The sequence below is a fragment of the Oncorhynchus keta genome, chromosome 1, assembly GCF_023373465.1.
Source record: "Oncorhynchus keta strain PuntledgeMale-10-30-2019 chromosome 1, Oket_V2, whole genome shotgun sequence".
Taxonomy (NCBI): Eukaryota; Metazoa; Chordata; class Actinopteri; order Salmoniformes; family Salmonidae; genus Oncorhynchus; species Oncorhynchus keta.
Window position 1 is genome coordinate 97,051,141 of NC_068421.1, and position 22,422 is coordinate 97,073,562.

The 22,422-nt window shown below is 48.0% G+C and overlaps 1 protein-coding gene across 3 annotated transcripts in view; it reads left to right on the forward strand.

The window, feature by feature from the left end:
* Positions 1-20,351, forward strand: part of oca2 (oculocutaneous albinism II) — a 369,117-nt gene extending 348,766 nt beyond the window's left edge. For all 3 annotated transcript variants that reach the window (XM_052467917.1, XM_052467907.1, XM_052467911.1), the window contains exon 24: positions 19,857-20,351. In XM_052467917.1, the coding sequence (XP_052323877.1) occupies positions 19,857-19,944 (88 nt within the window). In that variant the 3' untranslated portion in view covers positions 19,945-20,351. The remainder of the gene's footprint in view (positions 1-19,856) is intronic.
* Positions 20,352-22,422: the final 2,071 nt, after the last annotated feature.

A 22,422-nucleotide genomic window follows, 5' to 3' on the forward strand; every position in this document is an offset into this window, starting at 1 on the left:
TCTGCTTGTCGCTCTAGATCAGGTCTGCTAGTCGCTCTAGATCAGGTCTGCTAGTCGCTCTAGATCAGTTCTGCTAGTCGCTCTAGATCAGTTCTGCTAGTCGCTCTAGATCAGGTCTGCTCGTCGTTGTAGGTCAGCTCTACTAGTCGCTCTAGATCATGCCTACTAGTCGCTCTAGATCAGTTCTGCTAGTCGCTGTAGATCAGGTCTGCTAGTCGCTGTAGATCAGTTCTGCTAATCGCTCTAGATCAGGTCTACTAGTCGCTCTAGATCAGGTCTGCATGTCGCTCTAGATAAGGTCAGCTAGTCGCTCTAGATCAGTTCTGCTAGTCGCTCTAGATCAGTTATGCTAGTCGCTCTAGATCAGGTCTGCTAGTCGCTGTAGATCAGCTCTACTAGTCGCTTTAGATCATGTCTACTAGTCGCTCTAGATAAGGTCTACTTGTCGCTCTAGATCAGGTCTACTAGTCGCTCTAGATCAGGTCTACTAGTCGCTCTAGATCAGGTCTGCTAGTCGCTCTAGATAAGGTCAGCTAGTCGCTTTAGATCAGTTCTGCTAGTCGCTCTAGATCAGTTCTGCTAGTCGCTCTAGATCAGTTCTGCTAGTCGCTCTAGATCAGGTCTGCTAGTCGCTGTAGATCAGCTCTACTAGTCGCTCTAGATCATGTCTACTAGTCGCTCTAGATCAGTTCTGCTAGTCGCTGTAGATCAGGTCTGCTAGTCGCTGTAGATCAGGTCTGCTAGTCGCTCTAGATCAGTTCTGCTTGTCGCTCTAGATCAGGTCTGCTAGTCGCTGTAGATCAGGTCTACTAGTGGCTCTAGATCATGTCTACTAGTCGCTCTAGATCAGTTCTGCTAATCGCTCTAGATCAGGTCTACTAGTCGCTCTAGATCAGGTCTACAGTCGCTCTAGATCAGGTCTGCATGTCGCTCTAGATAAGGTCAGCTAGTAGCTCTAGATCAGTTCTGCTAGTCGCTCTAGATCAGTCCTGCTAGTCGCTCTAGATCAGGTCTGCTAGTCGCTGTAGATCAGGTCTACTAGTCGCTCTAGATCATGTCTACTAGTCGCTCTAGATAAGGTCTACTTGTCGCTCTAGATCAGGTCTACTAGTCGGTCTAGATCAGTTCTGCTAGTCGCTCTAGATCAGGTCTGCTAGTCGCTGTAGATCAGGTCTGCTCGTCGCTAGATCAGTTCTGCTAGTCGCTCTAGATCAGTTCTGCTAGTCGCTCTAGATCAGTTCTGCTAGTCGCTCTAGATCAGTTCTGCTAGTCGCTCTAGATCAGTTCTGCTAGTCGCTGTAGATCAGGTCTGCTAGTCGCTGTAGATCAGGTCTACTAGTCGCTCTAGATCATGTCTACTAGTCGCTCTAGATCAGTTCTGCTAATCGCTCTAGATCAGGTCTACTAGTCGCTCTAGACCAGGTCTGCTAGTCGCTGTAGATCAGCTCTACTAGTCGCTCTAGACCAGGTCTGCTAGTCGCTGTAGATCAGCTCTACTAGTCGCTAGATCATGTCTACTAGTCGCTCTAGATAAGGTCTACTTGTCGCTCTAGATCAGGTCTACTAGTCGCTCTAGATCAGGTCTACTAGTCGCTCTAGATCAGGTCTGCTAGTCGCTCTAGAGGTCAGCTAGTCGCTTTAGATCAGTTCTGCTAGTCGCTCTAGATCAGTTCTGCTAGTCGCTCTAGATCAGTTCTGCTAATCGCTCTAGACTCAGGTCTGCTCGTCGTTGTAGGTCAGCTCTACTAGTCGCTCTAGATCATGTCTACTAGTCGCTCTAGATCAGTTCTGCTAGTCGCTGTAGATCAGGTCTGCTAGTCGCTGTAGATCAGTTCTGCTAATCGCTCTAGATCAGGTCTACTAGTCGCTCTAGATCAGGTCTGCTTGTCGCTCTAGATAAGGTCAGCTAGTCGCTCTAGATCAGTTCTGCTAGTCGCTCTAGATCAGTTCTGCTAGTCGCTCTAGATCAGGTCTGCTGGTCGCTGTAGATCAGCTCTACTAGTTGCTTTAGATCATGTCTACTAGTCGCTCTAGATAAGGTCTACTTGTCGCTCTAGATCAGGTCTACTAGTCGCTCTAGATCTACAGGTCTACTCGCTCTAGATAAGGTCAGCTCGCTTTAGATCAGTTCTGCAGTCGCTCTAGATCTGCTAGTCGCTCTAGATCAGTTCTGCTAGATCAGTCGCTGTAGATCAGCTCTACTAGTCGCTCTAGATCATGTCTCTAGTCGCTCTAGATCAGTTCTGCTAGTCGCTGTAGATCAGCTAGTCGCAGATCAGGTCTGCTAGTCGCTCTAGATCAGTTCTGCTAGTCGCTCTAGATAGGTCTGATCGCGGTAGATCAGCTCTACTAGTCGCTCTAGATCATGTCTACTAGTCGCTCTAGATCAGTTCTGCTAGTCGCTGTAGATCAGGTCTGCTAGTCGCTGTCTAGATCAGTTCTGCTAGTCGCTCTAGATCAGTTCTGCTAGTCGCTCTAGATCAGGTCAGCTAGTCGCTCTAGATCAGTTCTGCTAGTCGCTGTAGATCAGCTCTACTAGTCGCTCAGATCATGTCTACTAGTCGCTCTAGATAAGGTCTACTAGTCGCTCTTGATCATGTCTACTAGTCGCTCTAGATAAGGTCTACTAGTCGCTCTAGATAAGGTCTACTAGTCGATTTAGATCAGGTCTACTAGTCGCTCTAGATCAGGTTTACTAGTCGATTTAGATCAGGTCTACTAGTCGATTTAGATCAGGTCTACTAGTCGCTCTAGATAAGGTCTACTAGTCGATTTAGATCAGGTCTACTAGTCGCTCTAGATCAGGTTTACTAGTCCCTCTAGATCAGTTCTGCTCTCGCTGTAGATCAGCTCTACTAGTCGCTGTAGATCAGTTCTGCTAGTCGCTCTAGATAAGGTCAGCTAGTCGCTCTAGATCAGGTCTACTAGTCGCTCTAGATCAGGTCTGCTAGTCGCTCTAGATAAGGTCAGCTAGTCGCTCTAGATCAGTTCTGCTAGTCGCTCTAGATCAGTTCTGCTAGTCGCTCAAGATCAGTTCTGCTAGTCGCTCTAGATCAGTTCTGCTAGTCGCTCTAGATCAGGTCTGCTAGTCGCTGTAGATCAGCTCTACTAGTCGCTCTAGATCATGTCTACTAGTCGCTCTAGATAAGGTCTACTTGTCGCTCTAGATCAGGTCTACTAGTCGCTCTAGATCAGGTCTACTAGTCGCTCTAGATCAGGTCTGCTAATCGCTCTAGATAAGGTCAGCTCATCGCTCTAGATCAGTTCTGCTAGTCGCTCTAGATCAGTTCTGCTAGTCGCTCTAGATCAGTTCTGCTAGTCGCTCTAGATCAGTTCTGCTAGTCGCTGTAGATCAGTTCTGCTAGTCGCTGTAGATCAGGTCTGCTAGTCGCTGTAGATCAGGTCTGCTAGTCGCTGTAGATCAGCTCTACTAGTCGCTCTAGATCATGTCTACTAGTCGCTCTAGATAAGGTCTACTTGTCGCTCTAGATCAGGTCTACTAGTCGCTCTAGATCAGGTCTACTAGTCGCTCTAGATCATGTCTACTAGTCGCTCTAGATCAGTTCTGCTAATCGCTCTAGATCAGGTCTACTAGTCGCTCTAGATCAGGTCTACTAGTCGCTCTAGATCAGGTCTACTAGTCGCTCTAGATCAGGTCTGCATGTCGCTCTAGATCAGGTCTGCATGTCGCTCTAGATAAGGTCAGCTAGTCGCTCTAGATCAGTTCTGCTAGTCGCTCTAGATCAGTTCTGCTAGTCGCTCTAGATCAGGTCTGCTAGTCGCTGTAGATCAGCTCTACTAGTCGCTCTAGATCAGGTCTACTAGTCGCTCTAGATCAGGTCAGCTAGTCGCTCTAGATCAGTTCTGCTAGATCGCTCTTGTAGATCAGTTCTACTAGTCGCTCTAGATCATGTCTCAGGTCTAGATAAGGTCTACTTGTCGCTCTAGATCAGGTCTACTAGTCGCTCTAGATCAGGTCTGCTACTAGTCGCTCTAGATCAGGTCTGCTAGTCGCTCTAGATAAGGTCAGCTAGTCGCTCTAGATCAGTTCTGCTGCTCTAGATCAGGTCTACTAGTCGCTCTAGATCAGTTCTGCTAGTTGCTCTAGATCAGTTCTGCTAGTCGCTCTAGATCAGGTCTGCATGTCGCTGTAGATCAGGTCTACTAGTCGCTCTAGATCATGTCTACTAGTCGCTCTAGATCAGTTCTGCTAATCGCTCTAGATCAGGTCTACTAGTCGCTCTAGATCAGGTCTCCTAGTCGCTCTAGATCAGGTCTGCATGTCGCTCTAGATAAGGTCAGCTAGTCTCTCTAGATCAGTTCTGCTAGTCGCTCTAGATCAGGTCTGCTAGTCGCTGTAGATCAGCTCTACTAGTCGCTCTAGATCATGTCTACTAGTCGCTCTAGATAAGGTCTACTTGTCGCTCTAGATCAGGTCTACTAGTCGCTCTAGATCAGGTCTACTAGTCGCTCTAGATCAGGTCTGCTAGTCGCTCTAGATAAGGTCAGCTAGTCGCTCTAGATCAGTTCTGCTAGTCGCTCTAGATCAGTTCTGCTAGTCGCTCTAGATCAGTCCTGCTAGTCGCTCTAGATCAGGTCTGCTAGTCGCTGTAGATCAGCTCTACTAGTCGCTCTAGATCATGTCTACTAGTCGCTCTAGATAAGGTCTACTTGTCGCTCTAGATCAGGTCTGCTAGTCGCTGTAGATCAGGTCTGCTAGTCGCTCTAGATCATGTCTACTAGTCGCTCTAGATCAGGTCTGCAGTCGCTCTAGATAAGGTCAGCTAGTCGCTCTAGATCAGTTCTGCTAGTCGCTCTAGATCAGGTCTGCTAGTCGCTGCAGATCAGCTCTACTAGTCGCTCTAGATCATGTCTACTAGTCGCTCAAGATAAGGTCTACTTGTCGCTCTAGATCAGGTCTACTAGTCGCTCTAGATCAGGTCTACTAGTCGCTCTAGATCAGGTCTACTAGTCGCTCTAGATCAGTTCTGCTAGTCGCTCTAGATCAGTTCTGCTAGTCGCTCTAGATCAGTTCTGCTAGTCGCTCTAGATCAGGTCTACTAGTCGCTTTAGATCATGTCTACTAGTTGCTCTAGATAAGGTCTACTTGTCGCTCTAGATCAGGTCTACTAGTCGCTCTAGATCAGTTCTGCTAGTCGCTCTAGATCAGGTCTGCTAGTCGCTCTAGATAAGGTCAGCTAGTCGCTCTAGATCAGTTCTGCTAGTCGCTCTAGATCAGTTCTGCTAGTCGCTCTAGATCAGTTCTGCTAGTCGCTGTAGATCAGCTCTACTAGTCGCTTTAGATCATGTCTACTAGTCGCTCTAGATAAGGTCTACAGGTCTACTAGTCGCTCTAGATCAGGTCTACTAGTCGCTCTAGATCAGGTCTGCTAGTCGCTCTAGATCAGGTCTCTCGCTAGTCAGTTCTGCTAGCTCAGGTCGCTCTAGATAAGGTCTATCGCTCTCTTAGATCAGTTCTGCTAGTCGCTCTAGATCAGTTCTGCTAGTCGCTCTAGATCAGTTCTGCTAGTCGCTCTAGATCAGTTCTGCTCGCTGTAGATCAGTTCTGCTAGTCGCTGTAGATCAGGTCTGCTAGTCGCTCTAGATCAGGTCTGCTAGTCGCTGTAGATCAGCTCTACTAGTCGCTCTAGATCATGTCTACTAGTCGCTCTAGATAAGGTCTACTTGTCGCTCTAGATCAGGTCTACTAGGCGCTCTAGATCAGGTCTACTAGTCGCTCTAGATCATGTCTCGCTCTCAGTTCTGCTCTAGATCAGGTCTACTGTCGCTCTAGATCAGGTCTACTAGTCGCTCTAGATCAGGTCTACTAGTCGCTCTAGATCAGGTCTGCATGTCGCTCTAGATCAGGTCTGCATGTCGCTCTAGATCAGGTCAGCTAGTCGCTCTAGATCAGTTCTGCTAGTCGCTCTAGATCAGTTCTGCTAGTCGCTCTAGATCAGGTCTGCTAGTCGCTAGATCAGCTCTACTAGTCGCTCTAGATCAGGTCTACTAGTCGCTCTAGATAAGGTCAGCTAGTCGCTCTAGATCAGTTCTGCTAGTCGCTCTTGTGTCAGTTCTGTTAGTCGCTCTAGATCATGTCTCAGCTCTAGATAAGGTCTACTAGTCGCTCTAGATCAGGTCTACTAGTCGCTCTAGATCAGGTCTACTAGTCGCTCTAGATCAGGTCTGCTAGTCGCTCTAGATAAGGTCAGCTAGTCGCTCTAGATCAGTTCTGCTAGTCGCTCTAGATCAGGTCTCTGTCGCTCTAGATCAGTTCTGCTAGTCGCTCTAGATCAGTTCTGCTAGTCGCTCTAGATCAGGTCTGCTGCTGTAGATCAGGTCTACTAGTCGCTCTAGATCATGTCTACTAGTCGCTCTAGATCAGTTCTACTAATCGCTCTAGATCAGGTCTACTAGTCGCTCTAGATCAGGTCTCCTAGTCGCTCTAGATCAGGTCTGCATGTCGCTCTAGATAAGGTCAGCTAGTCTCTCTAGATCAGTTCTGCTAGTCGCTCTAGATCAGGTCTGCTAGTCGCTGTAGATCAGCTCTACTAGTCGCTCTAGATCATGTCTACTAGTCGCTCTAGATAAGGTCTACTTGTCATTCTAGATCAGGTCTACTAGTCACTCTAGATCAGGTCTACTAGTCGCTCTAGATCAGGTCTACTAGTCGCTCTAGATCAGGTCTACTAGTCGCTCTAGATCAGGTCTGCTAGTCGCTCTAGATCAGTTCTGCTAGTCGCTCTAGATCAGTTCTGCTAGTCGCTCTAGATCAGGTCTACTAGTCGCTCTAGATAAGCTCTACTAGTCGCTCTAGATCATGTCTACTAGTCGCTCTAGATCAGGTCTACTTGTCGCTCTAGATCAGGTCTGCTAGTCGCTGTAGATCAGGTCTGCTAGTCGCTCTAGATCATGTCTACTCGCTCTAGATCAGGTCTGCATGTCGCTCTAGATAAGGTCAGCTAGTCGCTCTAGATCAGTTCTGCTAGTCGCTCTAGATCAGGTCTGCTCGCTGCAGATCAGCTCTACTAGTCGCTCTAGATCATGTCTCTGCTCAAGATAAGGTCTACTTGTCGCTCTAGATCAGGTCTACTAGTCGCTCTAGATCAGGTCTGCTAGTCGCTCTAGATAAGGTCAGCTAGTCGCTCTAGATCAGTTCTGCTAGTCGCTCTAGATCAGTTCTGCTAGTCGCTCTAGATCAGTTCTGCTAGTCGCTGTAGATCAGCTCTACTAGTCGCTTTAGATCATGTCTACTAGTCGCTCTAGATAAGGTCTACTTGTCGCTCTAGATCAGGTCTACTAGTCGCTCTAGATCAGTTCTGCTAGTCGCTCTAGATCAGGTCTGCTAGTCGCTCTAGATAAGGTCAGCTAGTCGCTCTAGATCAGTTCTGCTAGTCGCTCTAGATCAGTTCTGCTAGTCGCTCTAGATCAGTTCTGCTAGTCGCTGTAGATCAGCTCTACTAGTCGCTTTAGATCATGTCTACTAGTCGCTCTAGATAAGGTCTACTTGTCGCTCTAGATCAGGTCTACTAGTCGCTCTAGATCAGTTCTGCTAGTCGCTCTAGATCAGGTCTGCTAGTCGCTGTAGATCAGGTCTGCTAGTCGCTCTAGATCAGTTCTGCTAGTCGCTCTAGATCAGTTCTGCTAGTCGCTGTAGATCAGGTCTGCTAGTCGCTGTAGATCAGGTCTACTAGTCGCTCTAGATCATGTCTACTAGTCGCTCTAGATAAGGTCTACTTGTCGCTCTAGATCAGGTCTACTAGTCGCTCTAGATCAGGTCTGCTATTCGCTCTAGATCAGGTCTACTAGTCGCTCTAGATCAGGTCTGCTATTCGCTCTAGATCAGTTCTGCTAGTCGCTCTAGATCAGTTCTGCTAGTCGCTCTAGATCAGTTCTGCTAGTCGCTCTAGATCAGGTCTGCTAGTCGCTGTAGATCAGGTCTACTAGTCGCTCTAGATCATGTACTAGTCGCTCTAGATCAGTTCTGCTAATCGCTCTAGATCAGGTCTACTAGTCGCTCCAGATCAGGTCTACTAGTCGCTCTAGATCAGGTCTGCATGTCGCTCTAGATAAGGTCAGCTAGTCGCTGTAGATCAGCTCTACTAGTCGCTCTAGATCATGTCTACTAGTCGCTCTAGATCAGGTCTAGGTCGCTCTAGATCAGGTCTGCTAGTCGCTCTAGATAAGGTCTACTAGTCGCTCTAGATCAGTTCTGCTAGTCGCTCTAGATTAGTTCTGCTAGTCGCTCTAGATCAGTTCTGCTAATCGCTCTAGATCAGGTCTACTAGTCGCTCTAGATCAGGTCTCTAGTCGCTCTAGATCAGGTCTGCATGTCGCTCTAGATAAGGTCAGCTAGTCTCTCTAGATCAGTTCTGCTAGTCGCTCTAGATCAGGTCTGCTAGTCGCTGTAGATCAGCTCTACTAGTCGCTCTAGATCATGTCTACTAGTCGCTCTAGATAAGGTCTACTTGTCGCTCTAGATCAGGTCTACTAGTCGCTCTAGATCAGGTCTACTAGTCGCTCTAGATCAGGTCTGCTAGTCGCTCTAGATAAGGTCAGCTAGTCGCTCTAGATCAGTTCTGCTAGTCGCTCTAGATCAGTTCTGCTAGTCGCTCTAGATCAGTCCTGCTAGTCGCTCTAGATCAGGTCTGCTAGTCGCTGTAGATCAGCTCTACTAGTCGCTCTAGATCATGTCTACTAGTCGCTCTAGATAAGGTCTACTTGTCGCTCTAGATCAGGTCTGCTAGTCGCTGTAGATCAGGTCTGCTAGTCGCTCTAGATCATGTCTACTAGTCGCTCTAGATCAGGTCTGCATGTCGCTCTAGATAAGGTCAGCTAGTCGCTCTAGATCAGTTCTGCTAGTCGCTCTAGATCAGGTCTGCTCGTCGCTGCAGATCAGCTCTACTAGTCGCTCTAGATCATGTCTACTAGTCGCTCAAGATAAGGTCTACTTGTCGCTCTAGATCAGGTCTACTAGTCGCTCTAGATCAGGTCTGCTAGTCGCTCTAGATAAGGTCAGCTAGTCGCTCTAGATCAGTTCTGCTAGTCGCTCTAGATCAGTTCTGCTAGTCGCTCTAGATCAGTTCTGCTAGTCGCTGTAGATCAGCTCTACTAGTCGCTTTAGATCATGTCTACTAGTCGCTCTAGATAAGGTCTACTTGTCGCTCTAGATCAGGTCTACTAGTCGCTCTAGATCAGTTCTGCTAGTCGCTCTAGATCAGGTCTGCTAGTCGCTCTAGATAAGGTCAGCTAGTCGCTCTAGATCAGTTCTGCTAGTCGCTCTAGATCAGTTCTGCTAGTCGCTCTAGATCAGTTCTGCTAGTCGCTGTAGATCAGCTCTACTAGTCGCTTTAGATCATGTCTACTAGTCGCTCTAGATAAGGTCTACTTGTCGCTCTAGATCAGGTCTACTAGTCGCTCTAGATCAGTTCTGCTAGTCGCTCTAGATCAGGTCTGCTAGTCGCTGTAGATCAGGTCTGCTAGTCGCTCTAGATCAGTTCTGCTAGTCGCTCTAGATCAGTTCTGCTAGTCGCTGTAGATCAGGTCTGCTAGTCGCTGTAGATCAGGTCTACTAGTCGCTCTAGATCATGTCTACTAGTCGCTCTAGATAAGGTCTACTTGTCGCTCTAGATCAGGTCTACTAGTCGCTCTAGATCAGGTCTGCTATTCGCTCTAGATCAGGTCTACTAGTCGCTCTAGATCAGGTCTGCTATTCGCTCTAGATCAGTTCTGCTAGTCGCTCTAGATCAGTTCTGCTAGTCGCTCTAGATCAGTTCTGCTAGTCGCTCTAGATCAGGTCTGCTAGTCGCTGTAGATCAGGTCTACTAGTCGCTCTAGATCATGTATACTAGTCGCTCTAGATCAGTTCTGCTAATCGCTCTAGATCAGGTCTACTAGTCGCTCCAGATCAGGTCTACTAGTCGCTCTAGATCAGGTCTGCATGTCGCTCTAGATAAGGTCAGCTAGTCGCTGTAGATCAGCTCTACTAGTCGCTCTAGATCATGTCTACTAGTCGCTCTAGATCAGGTCTACTCGTCGCTCTAGATCAGGTCTGCTAGTCGCTCTAGATAAGGTCAGAGTCGCTCTAGATCAGTTCTGCTAGTCGCTCTAGATTAGTTCTGCTAGTCGCTCTAGATCAGTTCTGCTAGTCGCTCTAGATCAGGTCTGCTAGTCGCTGTAGATCAGGTCTACTAGTCGCTCTAGATCATGTCTACTAGTCGCTCTAGATCAGTTCTGCTAATCGCTCTAGATCAGGTCTACTAGTCGCTCTAGATCAGGTCTCCTAGTCGCTCTAGATCAGGTCTGCATGTCGCTCTAGATAAGGTCAGCTAGTCTCTCTAGATCAGTTCTGCTAGTCGCTCTAGATCAGGTCTGCTAGTCGCTGTAGATCAGCTCTACTAGTCGCTCTAGATCATGTCTACTAGTCGCTCTAGATAAGGTCTACTTGTCGCTCTAGATCAGGTCTACTAGTCGCTCTAGATCAGCTCTACTAGTCGCTCTAGATCAGGTCTGCTAGTCGCTCTAGATAAGGTCAGCTAGTCGCTCTAGATCAGTTCTGCTAGTCGCTCTAGATCAGTTCTGCTAGTCGCTCTAGATCAGTCCTGCTAGTCGCTCTAGATCAGGTCTGCTAGTCGCTGTAGATCAGCTCTACTAGTCGCTCTAGATCATGTCTACTAGTCGCTCTAGATAAGGTCTACTTGTCGCTCTAGATCAGGTCTACTAGTCGCTCTAGATCAGTTCTGCTAGTCGCTCTAGATCAGGTCTGCTAGTCGCTGTAGATCAGGTCTGCTCGTTGCTTTAGATCAGTTCTGCTAGTCGCTCTAGATCAGTTCTGCTAGTCGCTCTAGATCAGTTCTGCTAGTCGCTCTAGATCAGTTCTGCTAGTCGCTGTAGATCAGGTCTGCTAGTCGCTGTAGATCAGGTCTACTAGTCGCTCTAGATCATGTCTACTAGTCGCTCTAGATCAGTTCTGCTAATCGCTCTAGATCAGGTCTACTAGTCGCTCTAGATAAGGTCAGCTAGTCGCTCTAGATCAGTTCTGCTAGTCGCTCTAGATCAGTTCTGCTAGTCGCTCTAGATCAGGTCTGCTAGTCGCTGTAGATCAGCTCTACTAGTCGCTTTAGATCATGTCTACTAGTCGCTCTAGATAAGGTCTACTTGTCGCTCTAGATCAGGTCGACTAGTCGCTCTAGATCAGGTCTACTAGTCGCTCTAGATCAGGTCTGCTAGTCGCTCTAGATCAGTTCTGCTAGTCACTCTAGATCAGGTCTGCTCGTCGTTGTAGGTCAGCTCTACTAGTCGCTCTAGATCATGTCTACTAGTCGCTCTAGATCAGTTCTGCTAGTCGCTGTAGATCAGGTCTGCTAGTCGCTGTAGATCAGTTCTGCTAATCGCTCTAGATCAGGTCTACTAGTCGCTCTAGATCAGGTCTGCATGTCGCTCTAGATAAGGTCAGCTAGTCACTCTAGATCAGTTCTGCTAGTCGCTCTAGATCAGTTATGCTAGTCGCTCTAGATCAGGTCTGCTAGTCGCTGTAGATCAGCTCTACTAGTCGCTTTAGATCATGTCTACTAGTCGCTCTAGATAAGGTCTACTTGTCGCTCTAGATCAGGTCTACTAGTCGCTCTAGATCAGGTCTACTAGTCGCTCTAGATCAGGTCTGCTAGTCGCTCTAGATAAGGTCAGCTAGTCGCTTTAGATCAGTTCTGCTAGTCGCTCTAGATCAGTTCTGCTAGTCGCTCTAGATCAGTTCTGCTAGTCGCTCTAGATCAGGTCTGCTAGTCGCTGTAGATCAGCTCTACTAGTCGCTCTAGATCATGTCTACTAGTCGCTCTAGATCAGTTCTGCTAGTCGCTGTAGATCAGGTCTGCTAGTCGCTGTAGATCAGGTCTGCTAGTCGCTCTAGATCCGTTCTGCTAGTCGCTCTTGATCAGTTCTGCTAGTCGCTCTAGATCAGTTCTGCTTGTCGCTCTAGATCAGGTCTGCTAGTCGCTGTAGATCAGGTCTACTAGTGGCTCTAGATCATGTCTACAGTCGCTCTAGATCAGTTCTGTCGCTCTAGATCAGGTCTACTAGTCGCTCTAGATCAGGTCTACTAGTCGCTCTAGATCAGGTCTGCATGTCGCTCTAGATAAGGTCAGCTAGTAGCTCTAGATCAGTTCTGCTAGTCGCTCTAGATCAGTCCTGCTAGTCGCTCTAGATCAGGTCTGCTAGTCGCTGTAGATCAGCTCTACTAGTCGCTCTAGATCATGTCTACTAGTCGCTCTAGATAAGGTCTACTTGTCGCTCTAGATCAGGTCTACTAGTCGCTCTAGATCAGGTCTGCTATTCGCTCTAGATAAGGTCAGCTAGTCGCTCTAGATCAGTTCTGCTAGTCGCTCTAGATCAGTTCTGCTAGTCGCTCTAGATCAGTTCTGCTAGTCGCTCTAGATCAGGTCTGCTAGTCGCTGTAGATCAGGTCTACTAGTCGCTCTAGATCATGTATACTAGTCGCTCTAGATCAGTTCTGCTAATCGCTCTAGATCAGGTCTACTAGTCGCTCTAGATCAGGTCTACTAGTCGCTCTAGATCAGGTCTGCATGTCGCTCTAGATAAGGTCAGCTAGTCGCTCTAGATCAGTTCTGCTAGTCGCTCTAGATCAGGTCTGCTCGGCTGCAGATCAGCTCTACTAGTCGCTCTAGATCATGTCTACTAGTCGCTCAAGATAAGGTCTACTTGTCGCTCTAGATCAGGTCTACTAGTCGCTCTAGATCAGGTCTGCTAGTCGCTCTAGATAAGGTCAGCTAGTCGCTCTAGATCAGTTCTGCTAGTCGCTCTAGATCAGTTCTGCTAGTCGCTCTAGATCAGTTCTGCTAGTCGCTGTAGATCAGCTCTACTAGTCGCTTTAGATCATGTCTACTAGTCGCTCTAGATAAGGTCTACTTGTCGCTCTAGATCAGGTCTACTAGTCGCTCTAGATCAGTTCTGCTAGTCGCTCTAGATCAGGTCTGCTAGTCGCTGTAGATCAGGTCTGCTAGTCGCTCTAGATCAGGTCTACTAGTCGCTCTAGATCAGGTCTGCATGTCGCTCTAGATCAGGTCTGCTAGTCGCTGTAGATCAGCTCTACTAGTCGCTCTAGATCATGTCTACTAGTCCTCTAGATAAGGTCTACTTGTCGCTCTAGATCAGGTCTACTAGTCGCTCTAGATCAGGTCTGCTAGTCGCTCTAGATAAGGTCAGCTAGTCGCTCTAGATCAGTTCTGCTAGTCGCTCTAGATCAGTTCTGCTAGTCGCTCTAGATCAGTTCTGCTAGTCGCTCTAGATCAGGTCTGCTAGTCGCTGTAGATCAGGTCTACTAGTCGCTCTAGATCATGTATACTAGTCGCTCTAGATCAGTTCTGCTAATCGCTCTAGATCAGGTCTACTAGTCGCTCTAGATCAGGTCTACTAGTCGCTCTAGATCAGGTCTGCATGTCGCTCTAGATAAGGTCAGCTAGTCGCTCTAGATCAGTTCTGCTAGTCGCTCTAGATCAGGTCTGCTCGTCGCTGCAGATCAGCTCTACTAGTCGCTCTAGATCATGTCTACTGCTCAAGATAAGGTCTACTTGTCGCTCTAGATCAGGTCTACTAGTCGCTCTAGATCAGGTCTGCTAGTCGCTCTAGATAAGGTCAGCTAGTCGCTCTAGATCAGTTCTGCTAGTCGCTCTAGATCAGTTCTGCTAGTCGCTCTAGATCAGTTCTGCTAGTCGCTGTAGATCAGCTCTACTAGTCGCTTTAGATCATGTCTACTAGTCGCTCTAGATAAGGTCTACTTGTCGCTCTAGATCAGGTCTACTAGTCGCTCTAGATCAGTTCTGCTAGTCGCTCTAGATCAGGTCTGCTAGTCGCTGTAGATCAGGTCTGCTAGTCGCTCTAGATCAGTTCTGCTAGTCGCTCTAGATCAGTTCTGCTAGTCGCTGTAGATCAGGTCTGCTAGTCGCTGTAGATCAGGTCTACTAGTCGCTCTAGATCATGTCTACTAGTCGCTCTAGATAAGGTCTACTTGTCGCTCTAGATCAGGTCTACTAGTCGCTCTAGATCAGGTCTGCTATTCGCTCTAGATCAGGTCTACTAGTCGCTCTAGATCAGGTCTGCTATTCGCTCTAGATCAGTTCTGCTAGTCGCTCTAGATCAGTTCTGCTAGTCGCTCTAGATCAGTTCTGCTAGTCGCTCTAGATCAGGTCTGCTAGTCGCTGTAGATCAGGTCTACTAGTCGCTCTAGATCATGTATACTAGTCGCTCTAGATCAGTTCTGCTAATCGCTCTAGATCAGGTCTACTAGTCGCTCCAGATCAGGTCTACTAGTCACTCTAGATCAGGTCTGCTAGTCGCTCTAGATCAGTTCTGCTAGTCGCTCTAGATCAGGTCTGCTAGTCGCTGTAGATCAGGTCTACTAGTCGCTCTAGATCATGTCTACTAGTCGCTCTAGATCAGTTCTGCTAATCGCTCTAGATCAGGTCTACTAGTCGCTCTAGATCAGGTCTCCTAGTCGCTCTAGATCAGGTCTGCATGTCGCTCTAGATAAGGTCAGCTAGTCTCTCTAGATCAGTTCTGCTAGTCGCTCTAGATCAGGTCTGCTAGTCGCTGTAGATCAGCTCTACTAGTCGCTCTAGATCATGTCTACTAGTCGCTCTAGATAAGGTCTACTTGTCGCTCTAGATCAGGTCTACTAGTCGCTCTAGATCAGGTCTACTAGTCGCTCAAGATCAGGTCTACTAGTCGCTCTAGATCAGTTCTGCTAATCGCTCTAGATCAGGTCTACTAGTCGCTCTAGATCAGGTCTGCTAGTCGCTCTAGATCAGGTCTGCTCGCTCTAGATAAGGTCAGCTAGTCTCTCTAGATCAGTTCTGCTAGTCGCTCTAGATCAGGTCTGCTAGTCGCTGTAGATCAGCTCTACTAGTCGCTCTAGATCATGTCTACTAGTCGCTCTAGATAAGGTCTACTTGTCGCTCTAGATCAGGTCTACTAGTCGCTCTAGATCAGGTCTACTAGTCGCTCAAGATCAGGTCTGCTAGTCGCTCTAGATAAGGTCAGCTAGTCTAGATCAGTTCTGCTAGTCGCTCTAGATCAGTTCTGCTAGTCGCTCTAGATCAGTTCTGCTAGTCGCTCTAGATCAGGTCTGCTAGTCGCTGTAGATCAGCTCTACTAGTCGCTCTAGATCATGTCTACTAGTCGCTCTAGATAAGGTCTACTTGTCGCTCTAGATCAGGTCTACTAGTCGCTCTAGATCAGTTCTGCTAGTCGCTCTAGATCAGGTCTGCTAGTCGCTCTAGATCAGGTCTGCTCGTTGCTTTAGATCAGTTCTGCTAGTCGCTCTAGATCAGTTCTGCTAGTCGCTCTAGATCAGTTCTGCTAGTCGCTCTAGATCAGTTCTGCTAGTCGCTGTAGATCAGGTCTGCTAGTCGCTCTAGATCAGTTCTGCTTGTCGCTCTAGATCAGGTCTGCTAGTCGCTGTAGATCAGGTCTACTAGTGGCTCTAGATCATGTCTACTAGTCGCTCTAGATCAGTTCTGCTAATCGCTCTAGATCAGGTCTACTAGTCGCTCTAGATCAGGTCTACTAGGTCTAGATCAGGTCTGCATGTCGCTCTAGATAAGGTCAGCTAGTAGCTCTAGATCAGTTCTGCTAGTCGCTCTAGATCAGTCCTGCTAGTCGCTCTAGATCAGGTCTGCTAGTCGCTGTAGATCAGGTCTACTAGTCGCTCTAGATCATGTCTACTAGTCGCTCTAGATAAGGTCTACTTGTCGCTCTAGATCAGGTCTACTAGTCGCTCTAGATCAGTTCTGCTAGTCGCTCTAGATCAGGTCTGCTAGTCGCTGTAGATCAGGTCTGCTAGTCGCTCTAGATCAGTTCTGCTAGTCGCTCTAGATCAGGTCTGCTAGTCGCTCTAGATCAGTTCTGCTAGTCGCTCTAGATCAGTTCTGCTAGTCGCTCTAGATCAGGTCTGCTAGTCGCTGTAGATCAGGTCTGCTAGTCGCTCTAGATCAGGTCTACTAGTCGCTCTAGATCATGTCTACTAGTCGCTCTAGATCAGTTCTGCTAATCGCTCTAGATCAGGTCTACTAGTCGCTCTAGACCAGGTCTGCTAGTCGCTGTAGATCAGCTCTACTAGTCGCTCTAGACCAGGTCTGCTAGTCGCTGTAGATCAGCTCTACTAGTCGCTTTAGATCATGTCTACTAGTCGCTCTAGATAAGGTCTACTTGTCGCTCTAGATCAGGTCTGCTAGTCGCTCTAGATAAGGTCAGCTAGTCGCTTTAGATCAGTTCTGCTAGTCGCTCTAGATCAGTTCTGCTAGTCGCTCTAGATCAGTTCTGCTAATCGCTCTAGATCAGGTCTGCTCGTCGTTGTAGGTCAGCTCTACTAGTCGCTCTAGATCATGTCTACTAGTCGCTCTAGATCAGTTCTGCTAGTCGCTGTAGATCAGGTCTGCTAGTCGCTGTAGATCAGTTCTGCTAATCGCTCTAGATCAGGTCTACTAGTCGCTCTAGATCAGGTCTGCTTGTCGCTCTAGATAAGGTCAGCTAGTCGCTCTAGATCAGTTCTGCTAGTCGCTCTAGATCAGTTCTGCTAGTCGCTCTAGATCAGGTCTGCTGGTCGCTGTAGATCAGCTCTACTAGTTGCTTTAGATCATGTCTACTAGTCGCTCTAGATAAGGTCTACTTGTCGCTCTAGATCAGGTCTACTAGTCGCTCTAGATCAGGTCTACTAGTCGCTCTAGATCAGGTCTGCTAGTCGCTCTAGATAAGGTCAGCTGGTCGCTTTAGATCAGTTCTGCTAGTCGCTCTAGATCAGTTCTGCTAGTCGCTCTAGATCAGTTCTGCTAGTCGCTCTAGATCAGTTCTGCTAGTCGCTGTAGATCAGCTCTACTAGTCGCTCTAGATCATGTCTACTAGTCGCTCTAGATCAGTTCTGCTAGTCGCTGTAGATCAGGTCTGCTAGTCGCTGTAGATCAGGTCTGCTAGTCGCTCTAGATCCGTTCTGCTAGTCGCTCTCGATCAGTTCTGCTAGTCGCTCTAGATCAGTTCTGCTTGTCGCTCTAGATGAGGTCTTCTAGTCGCTGTAGATCAGGTCTACTAGTGGCTCTAGATTATGTCTACTAGTCGCTCTAGATCAGTTCTGCTAATCGCTCTAGATCAGGTCTGCATGTCGCTCTAGATAAGGTCAGCTAGTCGCACTAGATCAGTTCTGCTAGTCGCTCTAGATCAGTTATGCTAGTCGCTCTAGATCAGGTCTGCTAGTCGCTGTAGATCAGCTCTACTAGTTGCTCTAGATCATGTCTACTAGTCGCTCTAGATAAGGTCTACTTGTCGCTCTAGATCAGGTCTACTAGTCGCTCTAGATCAGGTCTACTAGTCGCTCTAGATCAGGTCAGCTAGTCGCTCTAGATCAGTTCTGCTAGTCGCTCTAGATCAGTTCTGCTAGTCGCTCTAGATCAGTTCTGCTAGTCGCTCTAGATCAGGTCTGCTAGTCGCGGTAGATCAGCTCTACTAGTCGCTCTAGATCATGTCTACTAGTCGCTCTAGATCAGTTCTGCTAGTCGCTGTAGATCAGGTCTGCTAGTCGCTGTCGATCAGTTCTGCTAGTCGCTCTAGATCAGTTCTGCTAGTCGCTCTAGATCAGGTCAGCTAGTCGCTCTAGATCAGTTCTGCTAGTCGCTGTAGATCAGCTCTACTAGTCGCTCTAGATCATGTCTACTAGTCGCTCTAGATAAGGTCTACTTGTCGCTCTTGATCATGTCTACTAGTCGCTCTAGATAAGGTCTACTAGTCGCTCTAGATAAGGTCTACTAGTCGATTTAGATCAGGTCTACTAGTCGCTCTAGATCAGGTTTACTAGTCGATTTAGATCAGGTCTACTAGTCGATTTAGATCAGGTCTACTAGTCGCTCTAGATAAGGTCTACTAGTCGATTTAGATCAGGTCTACTAGTCGCTCTAGATCAGGTTTACTAGTCCCTCTAGATCAGTTCTGCTCGTCGCTGTAGATCAGCTCTACTAGTCGCTGTAGATCAGTTCTGCTAGTCGCTCTAGATAAGGTCAGCTAGTCGCTCTAGATCAGGTCTACTAGTCGCTCTAGATCAGGTCTGCTAGTCGCTCTAGATAAGGTCAGCTAGTCGCTCTAGATCAGTTCTGCTAGTCGCTCTAGATCAGTTCTGCTAGTCGCTCAAGATCAGTTCTGCTAGTCGCTCTAGATCAGTTCTGCTAGTCGCTCTAGATCAGGTCTGCTAGTTGCTGTAGATCAGCTCTACTAGTCGCTCTAGATCATGTCTACTAGTCGCTCTAGATAAGGTCTACTTGTCGCTCTAGATCAGGTCTACTAGTCGCTCTAGATCAGGTCTACTAGTCGCTCTAGATCAGGTCTGCTAATCGCTCTAGATAAGGTCAGCTCATCGCTCTAGATCAGTTCTGCTAGTCGCTCTAGATCAGTTCTGCTAGTCGCTCTAGATCAGTTCTGCTAGTCGCTCTAGATCAGTTCTGCTAGTCGCTGTAGATCAGTTCTGCTAGTCGCTGTAGATCAGGTCTGCTAGTCGCTGTAGATCAGGTCTGCTAGTCGCTGTAGATCAGCTCTACTAGTCGCTCTAGATCATGTCTACTAGTCGCTCTAGATAAGGTCTACTTGTCGCTCTAGATCAGGTCTACTAGTCGCTCTAGATCAGGTCTACTAGTCGCTCTAGATCATGTCTACTAGTCGCTCTAGATCAGTTCTGCTAATCGCTCTAGATCAGGTCTACTAGTCGCTCTAGATCAGGTCTACTAGTCGCTCTAGATCAGGTCTACTAGTCGCTCTAGATCAGGTCTGCATGTCGCTCTAGATCAGGTCTGCATGTCGCTCTAGATAAGGTCAGCTAGTCGCTCTAGATCAGTTCTGCTAGTCGCTCTAGATCAGTTCTGCTAGTCGCTCTAGATCAGGTCTGCTAGTCGCTGTAGATCAGCTCTACTAGTCGCTCTAGATCAGGTCTACTAGTCGCTCTAGATAAGGTCAGCTAGTCGCTCTAGATCAGTTCTGCTAGTCGCTCTTGTGATCAGTTCTGTTAGTCGCTCTAGATCATGTCTACTAGTCGCTCTAGATCAGGTCTACTAGTCGCTCTAGATAAGGTCTACTTGTCACTCTAGATCATGTCTACTCGTTGCTCTAGATAAGGTCTACTTGTCGCTCTAGATCAGGTCTGCTAGTCGCTCTAGATCAGGTCTGCATGTCGCTCTAGATCAGGTCTACTAGTCGCTCTAGATCAGTTCTGCTAGTCGCTCTAGATCAGTTCTGCTAGTCACTCTAGATCAGGTCTGCATGTCTCTCTAGATCAGGTCTACTAGTCGCTCTAGATCAGGTCTACTAGTCGCTCTAGATCAGGTCTGCTATTCGCTCTAGATCAGTTCTGCTCGTCGCTCTAGATAAGGTCAGCAAGTCGCTCTAGATCAGGTCTGCTAGTCGCTCTAGATCAGGTCTGCTAGTCGCTCTAGATAAGGTCTGCTTGTCACTCTAGATCAGGTCTGCTAGTCGCTCTAGTTCAGGTCTGCTAGTCGCTCTAGATCAGGTCTGCTAGTCGCTCTAGATAAGGTCTGCTGGTCACTCTAGATCAGGTCTGCTAGTCGCTCTAGATCAGGTCTGCTAGTCGCTCTAGATCAGGTCTGCTAGTCGCTCTAGATCAGGTCTGCTAGTCGCTCTAGATCAGGTCTGCTTGTCACTCTAGATCAGGTCTGCTAGTCGCTCTAGTTCAGGTCTGCTAGTCGCTCTAGATCAGTTCTGCTAGTCGCTCTAGATAAGGTCTGTGCTCGTCGTTGTTTTGTCATTCATGGTACAGTATGTTGACAATGTGTTGTTGTGTTTCTTGTTGTTTCCAGGCTCGGCTTCCCCATGATGCTAATGACCTGTACCATAGGGATGTGCTACCTGCTGGCCACAATCATCGGACTGGGCTGGACCCTCTAACCTGCTCCTCACTGCACTACCAAAGAGAGACTGTCTGAGTGAATGTGTTTTAGATACAGAGAGTTTCAAAGTGTTGGACGCAGCTCAAAGGCCACATGGAGATCAATCGTTCCTTCACAGATTCAAAGTTGCAGCTCATTTGGAAAGTGGTGGACATAATCTCGAGTACCTAGTCACATTGCAGTTATAATATGCAGTAGTTATTCTACAACAGCATTACAACAACAGTGATGTGTTGCAACATGAGGAAAACAAGCTAAACCAAGTGAATGGATTATGAATCTACACTACATGGCCTCAGTCTGTAGATCTCTCCATGGTGCTCTTCGGTCTACAGCCCTCTCTTATCTCTCCATGGTGCTCTTCGGTCTACAGCCCTCTCTTATCTCTCCATGGTGCTCTTCAGTCTACAGCCCTCTCTTATCTCTCCATGGTGCTCTTCGGTCTACAGCCCTCTCTTATCTCTCCATGGTGCTCTTCAGTCTACAGCCCTCTCTTATCTCTCCATGGTGCTCTTCGGTCTACAGCCCTCTCTTATCTCTCCATGGTGCTCTTCATTCTACAGCCCTCTCTTATCTCTCCATGGTGCTCTTCAGTCTACAGTGCTCATTACACTGAGAGTAATCAGAGGAGCAAGGCCTGAGTCTGCATGGCTCCCCATGGTGCTCTTTCGATCAGCAGGGCTCTCCATGGTGCTCTTTAGATCAGCAGGGCTCTCAATGGTGCTTCTGCTTATATGGGTATATTATACAAATATTTAGATTTTTCATGTAATTTCTTTGGTACTCAAAAATGTGAATCCAAGCTCAGCTAGATTATATGGATTCATCATCCTGCCCCTGATACCCAATAAAAGGGATGTTTCTGAGGCCTATTAAAAGGTTGTGTGTAGTTGCCTGACTTTGGGCTGGATTCAATTAGATTGACATTCGCATAGCTGTTACTGTATCATCCCTCCAGCCCGGAGCAGCCCTGTTATTAAGAAACACTGCTACTGTATCATCCCTCCAGCCCGGAGCAGCCCCGTTACTAAGAAACACTGCTACTGTATCATCCCTCCAGCCCGGAGCAGCCCTGTTACTAAGAAACACTGCTACTGTATCATCCCTCCAGCCCGGAGCAGCCCTATTACTAAGAAACACTGCTACTGCATCATCCCTCCAGCCCGGAGCAGCCCTGTTACTCAGAAACACTGCTACTGTATCATCCCTCCAGCCCGGAGCAGCCCTGTTACTAAGAAACACTGCTACTGCATCATCCCTCCAGCCCGGAGCAGCCCTGTTACTCAGAAACACTGCCACTGTATCATCCCTCCAGCCCGGAGCAGCCCTGTTACTCAGAAACACTGCTACTGTATCATCCCTCCAGCCTGGAGCAGCCCCGTTACTAAGAAACACTGCTACTGTATCATCCCTCCAGCCCGGAGCAACCCTGTTACTAAGAAACACTGCTACTGTATCATCCCTCCAGCCCGGAGCAGCCCTGTTACTCAGAAACACTGCCACTGTATCATCCCTCCAGCCCTCTGTTACTCAGAAACACTGCTACTGTATCATCCCTCCAGCCCGGAGCAGCCCCGTTACTAAGAAACACTGCTACTGTATCATCCCTCCAGCCCGGAGCAACCCTGTTACTAAGAAACACTGCTACTGTATCATCCCTCCAGCCCGGAGCAGCCCCGTTACTCAGAAACACTGCTACTGTATCATCCCTCCAGCCCGGAGCAGCCCTGTTACTCAGAAACACTGCTACTGTATCATCCCTCCAGCCTTCTGTTACTCAGAAACACTGCTACTGTATCATCCCTCCAGCCCGGAGCAGCCCCGTTACTCAGAAACACTGCTACTGTATCATCCCTCCAGCCCGGAGCAGCCCCGTTACTCAGAAACACTGCTACTGTATCATCCCTCCAGCCCGGGGCAACCCTGTTACTCAGAAACACTGCTACTGTATCATCCCTCCAGCCCCCTGTTACTCAGAAACACTGCTACTGTATCATCCCTCCAACCCGGAGCAACCCTGTTACTCAGAAACACTGCTACTGTATCATCCCTCCAGCCCGGAGCAGCCCTGTTACTCAGAAACACTGCTACTGTATCATCCCTCCAGCCTTCTGTTACTCAGAAACACTGCTACTGTATCATCCCTCCAGCCCCTGTTACTCAGAAACACTGCTACTGTATCATCCCTCCAGCCCTCTGTTACTCAGAAACACTGCTACTGTATCATCCCTCCAGCCCTCTGTTACTCAGAAACACTGCTACTGTATCATCCCTCCAGCCCTCTGTTACTCAGAAACATTAAGAACAATAAAACCTTTAACAAAGTGGTGGATTGTTTTCTGTTTCTTTTATTATTGGACCTATTCAGGGAGGGGCGAGGACTGACTCAGGGAGGGGCGAGGACTGACTCAGGGAGGGGCGAGGACTGACTCAGGGAGGGGCGAGGACTGACTCAGGGAGGGGCGAGGACTGACTC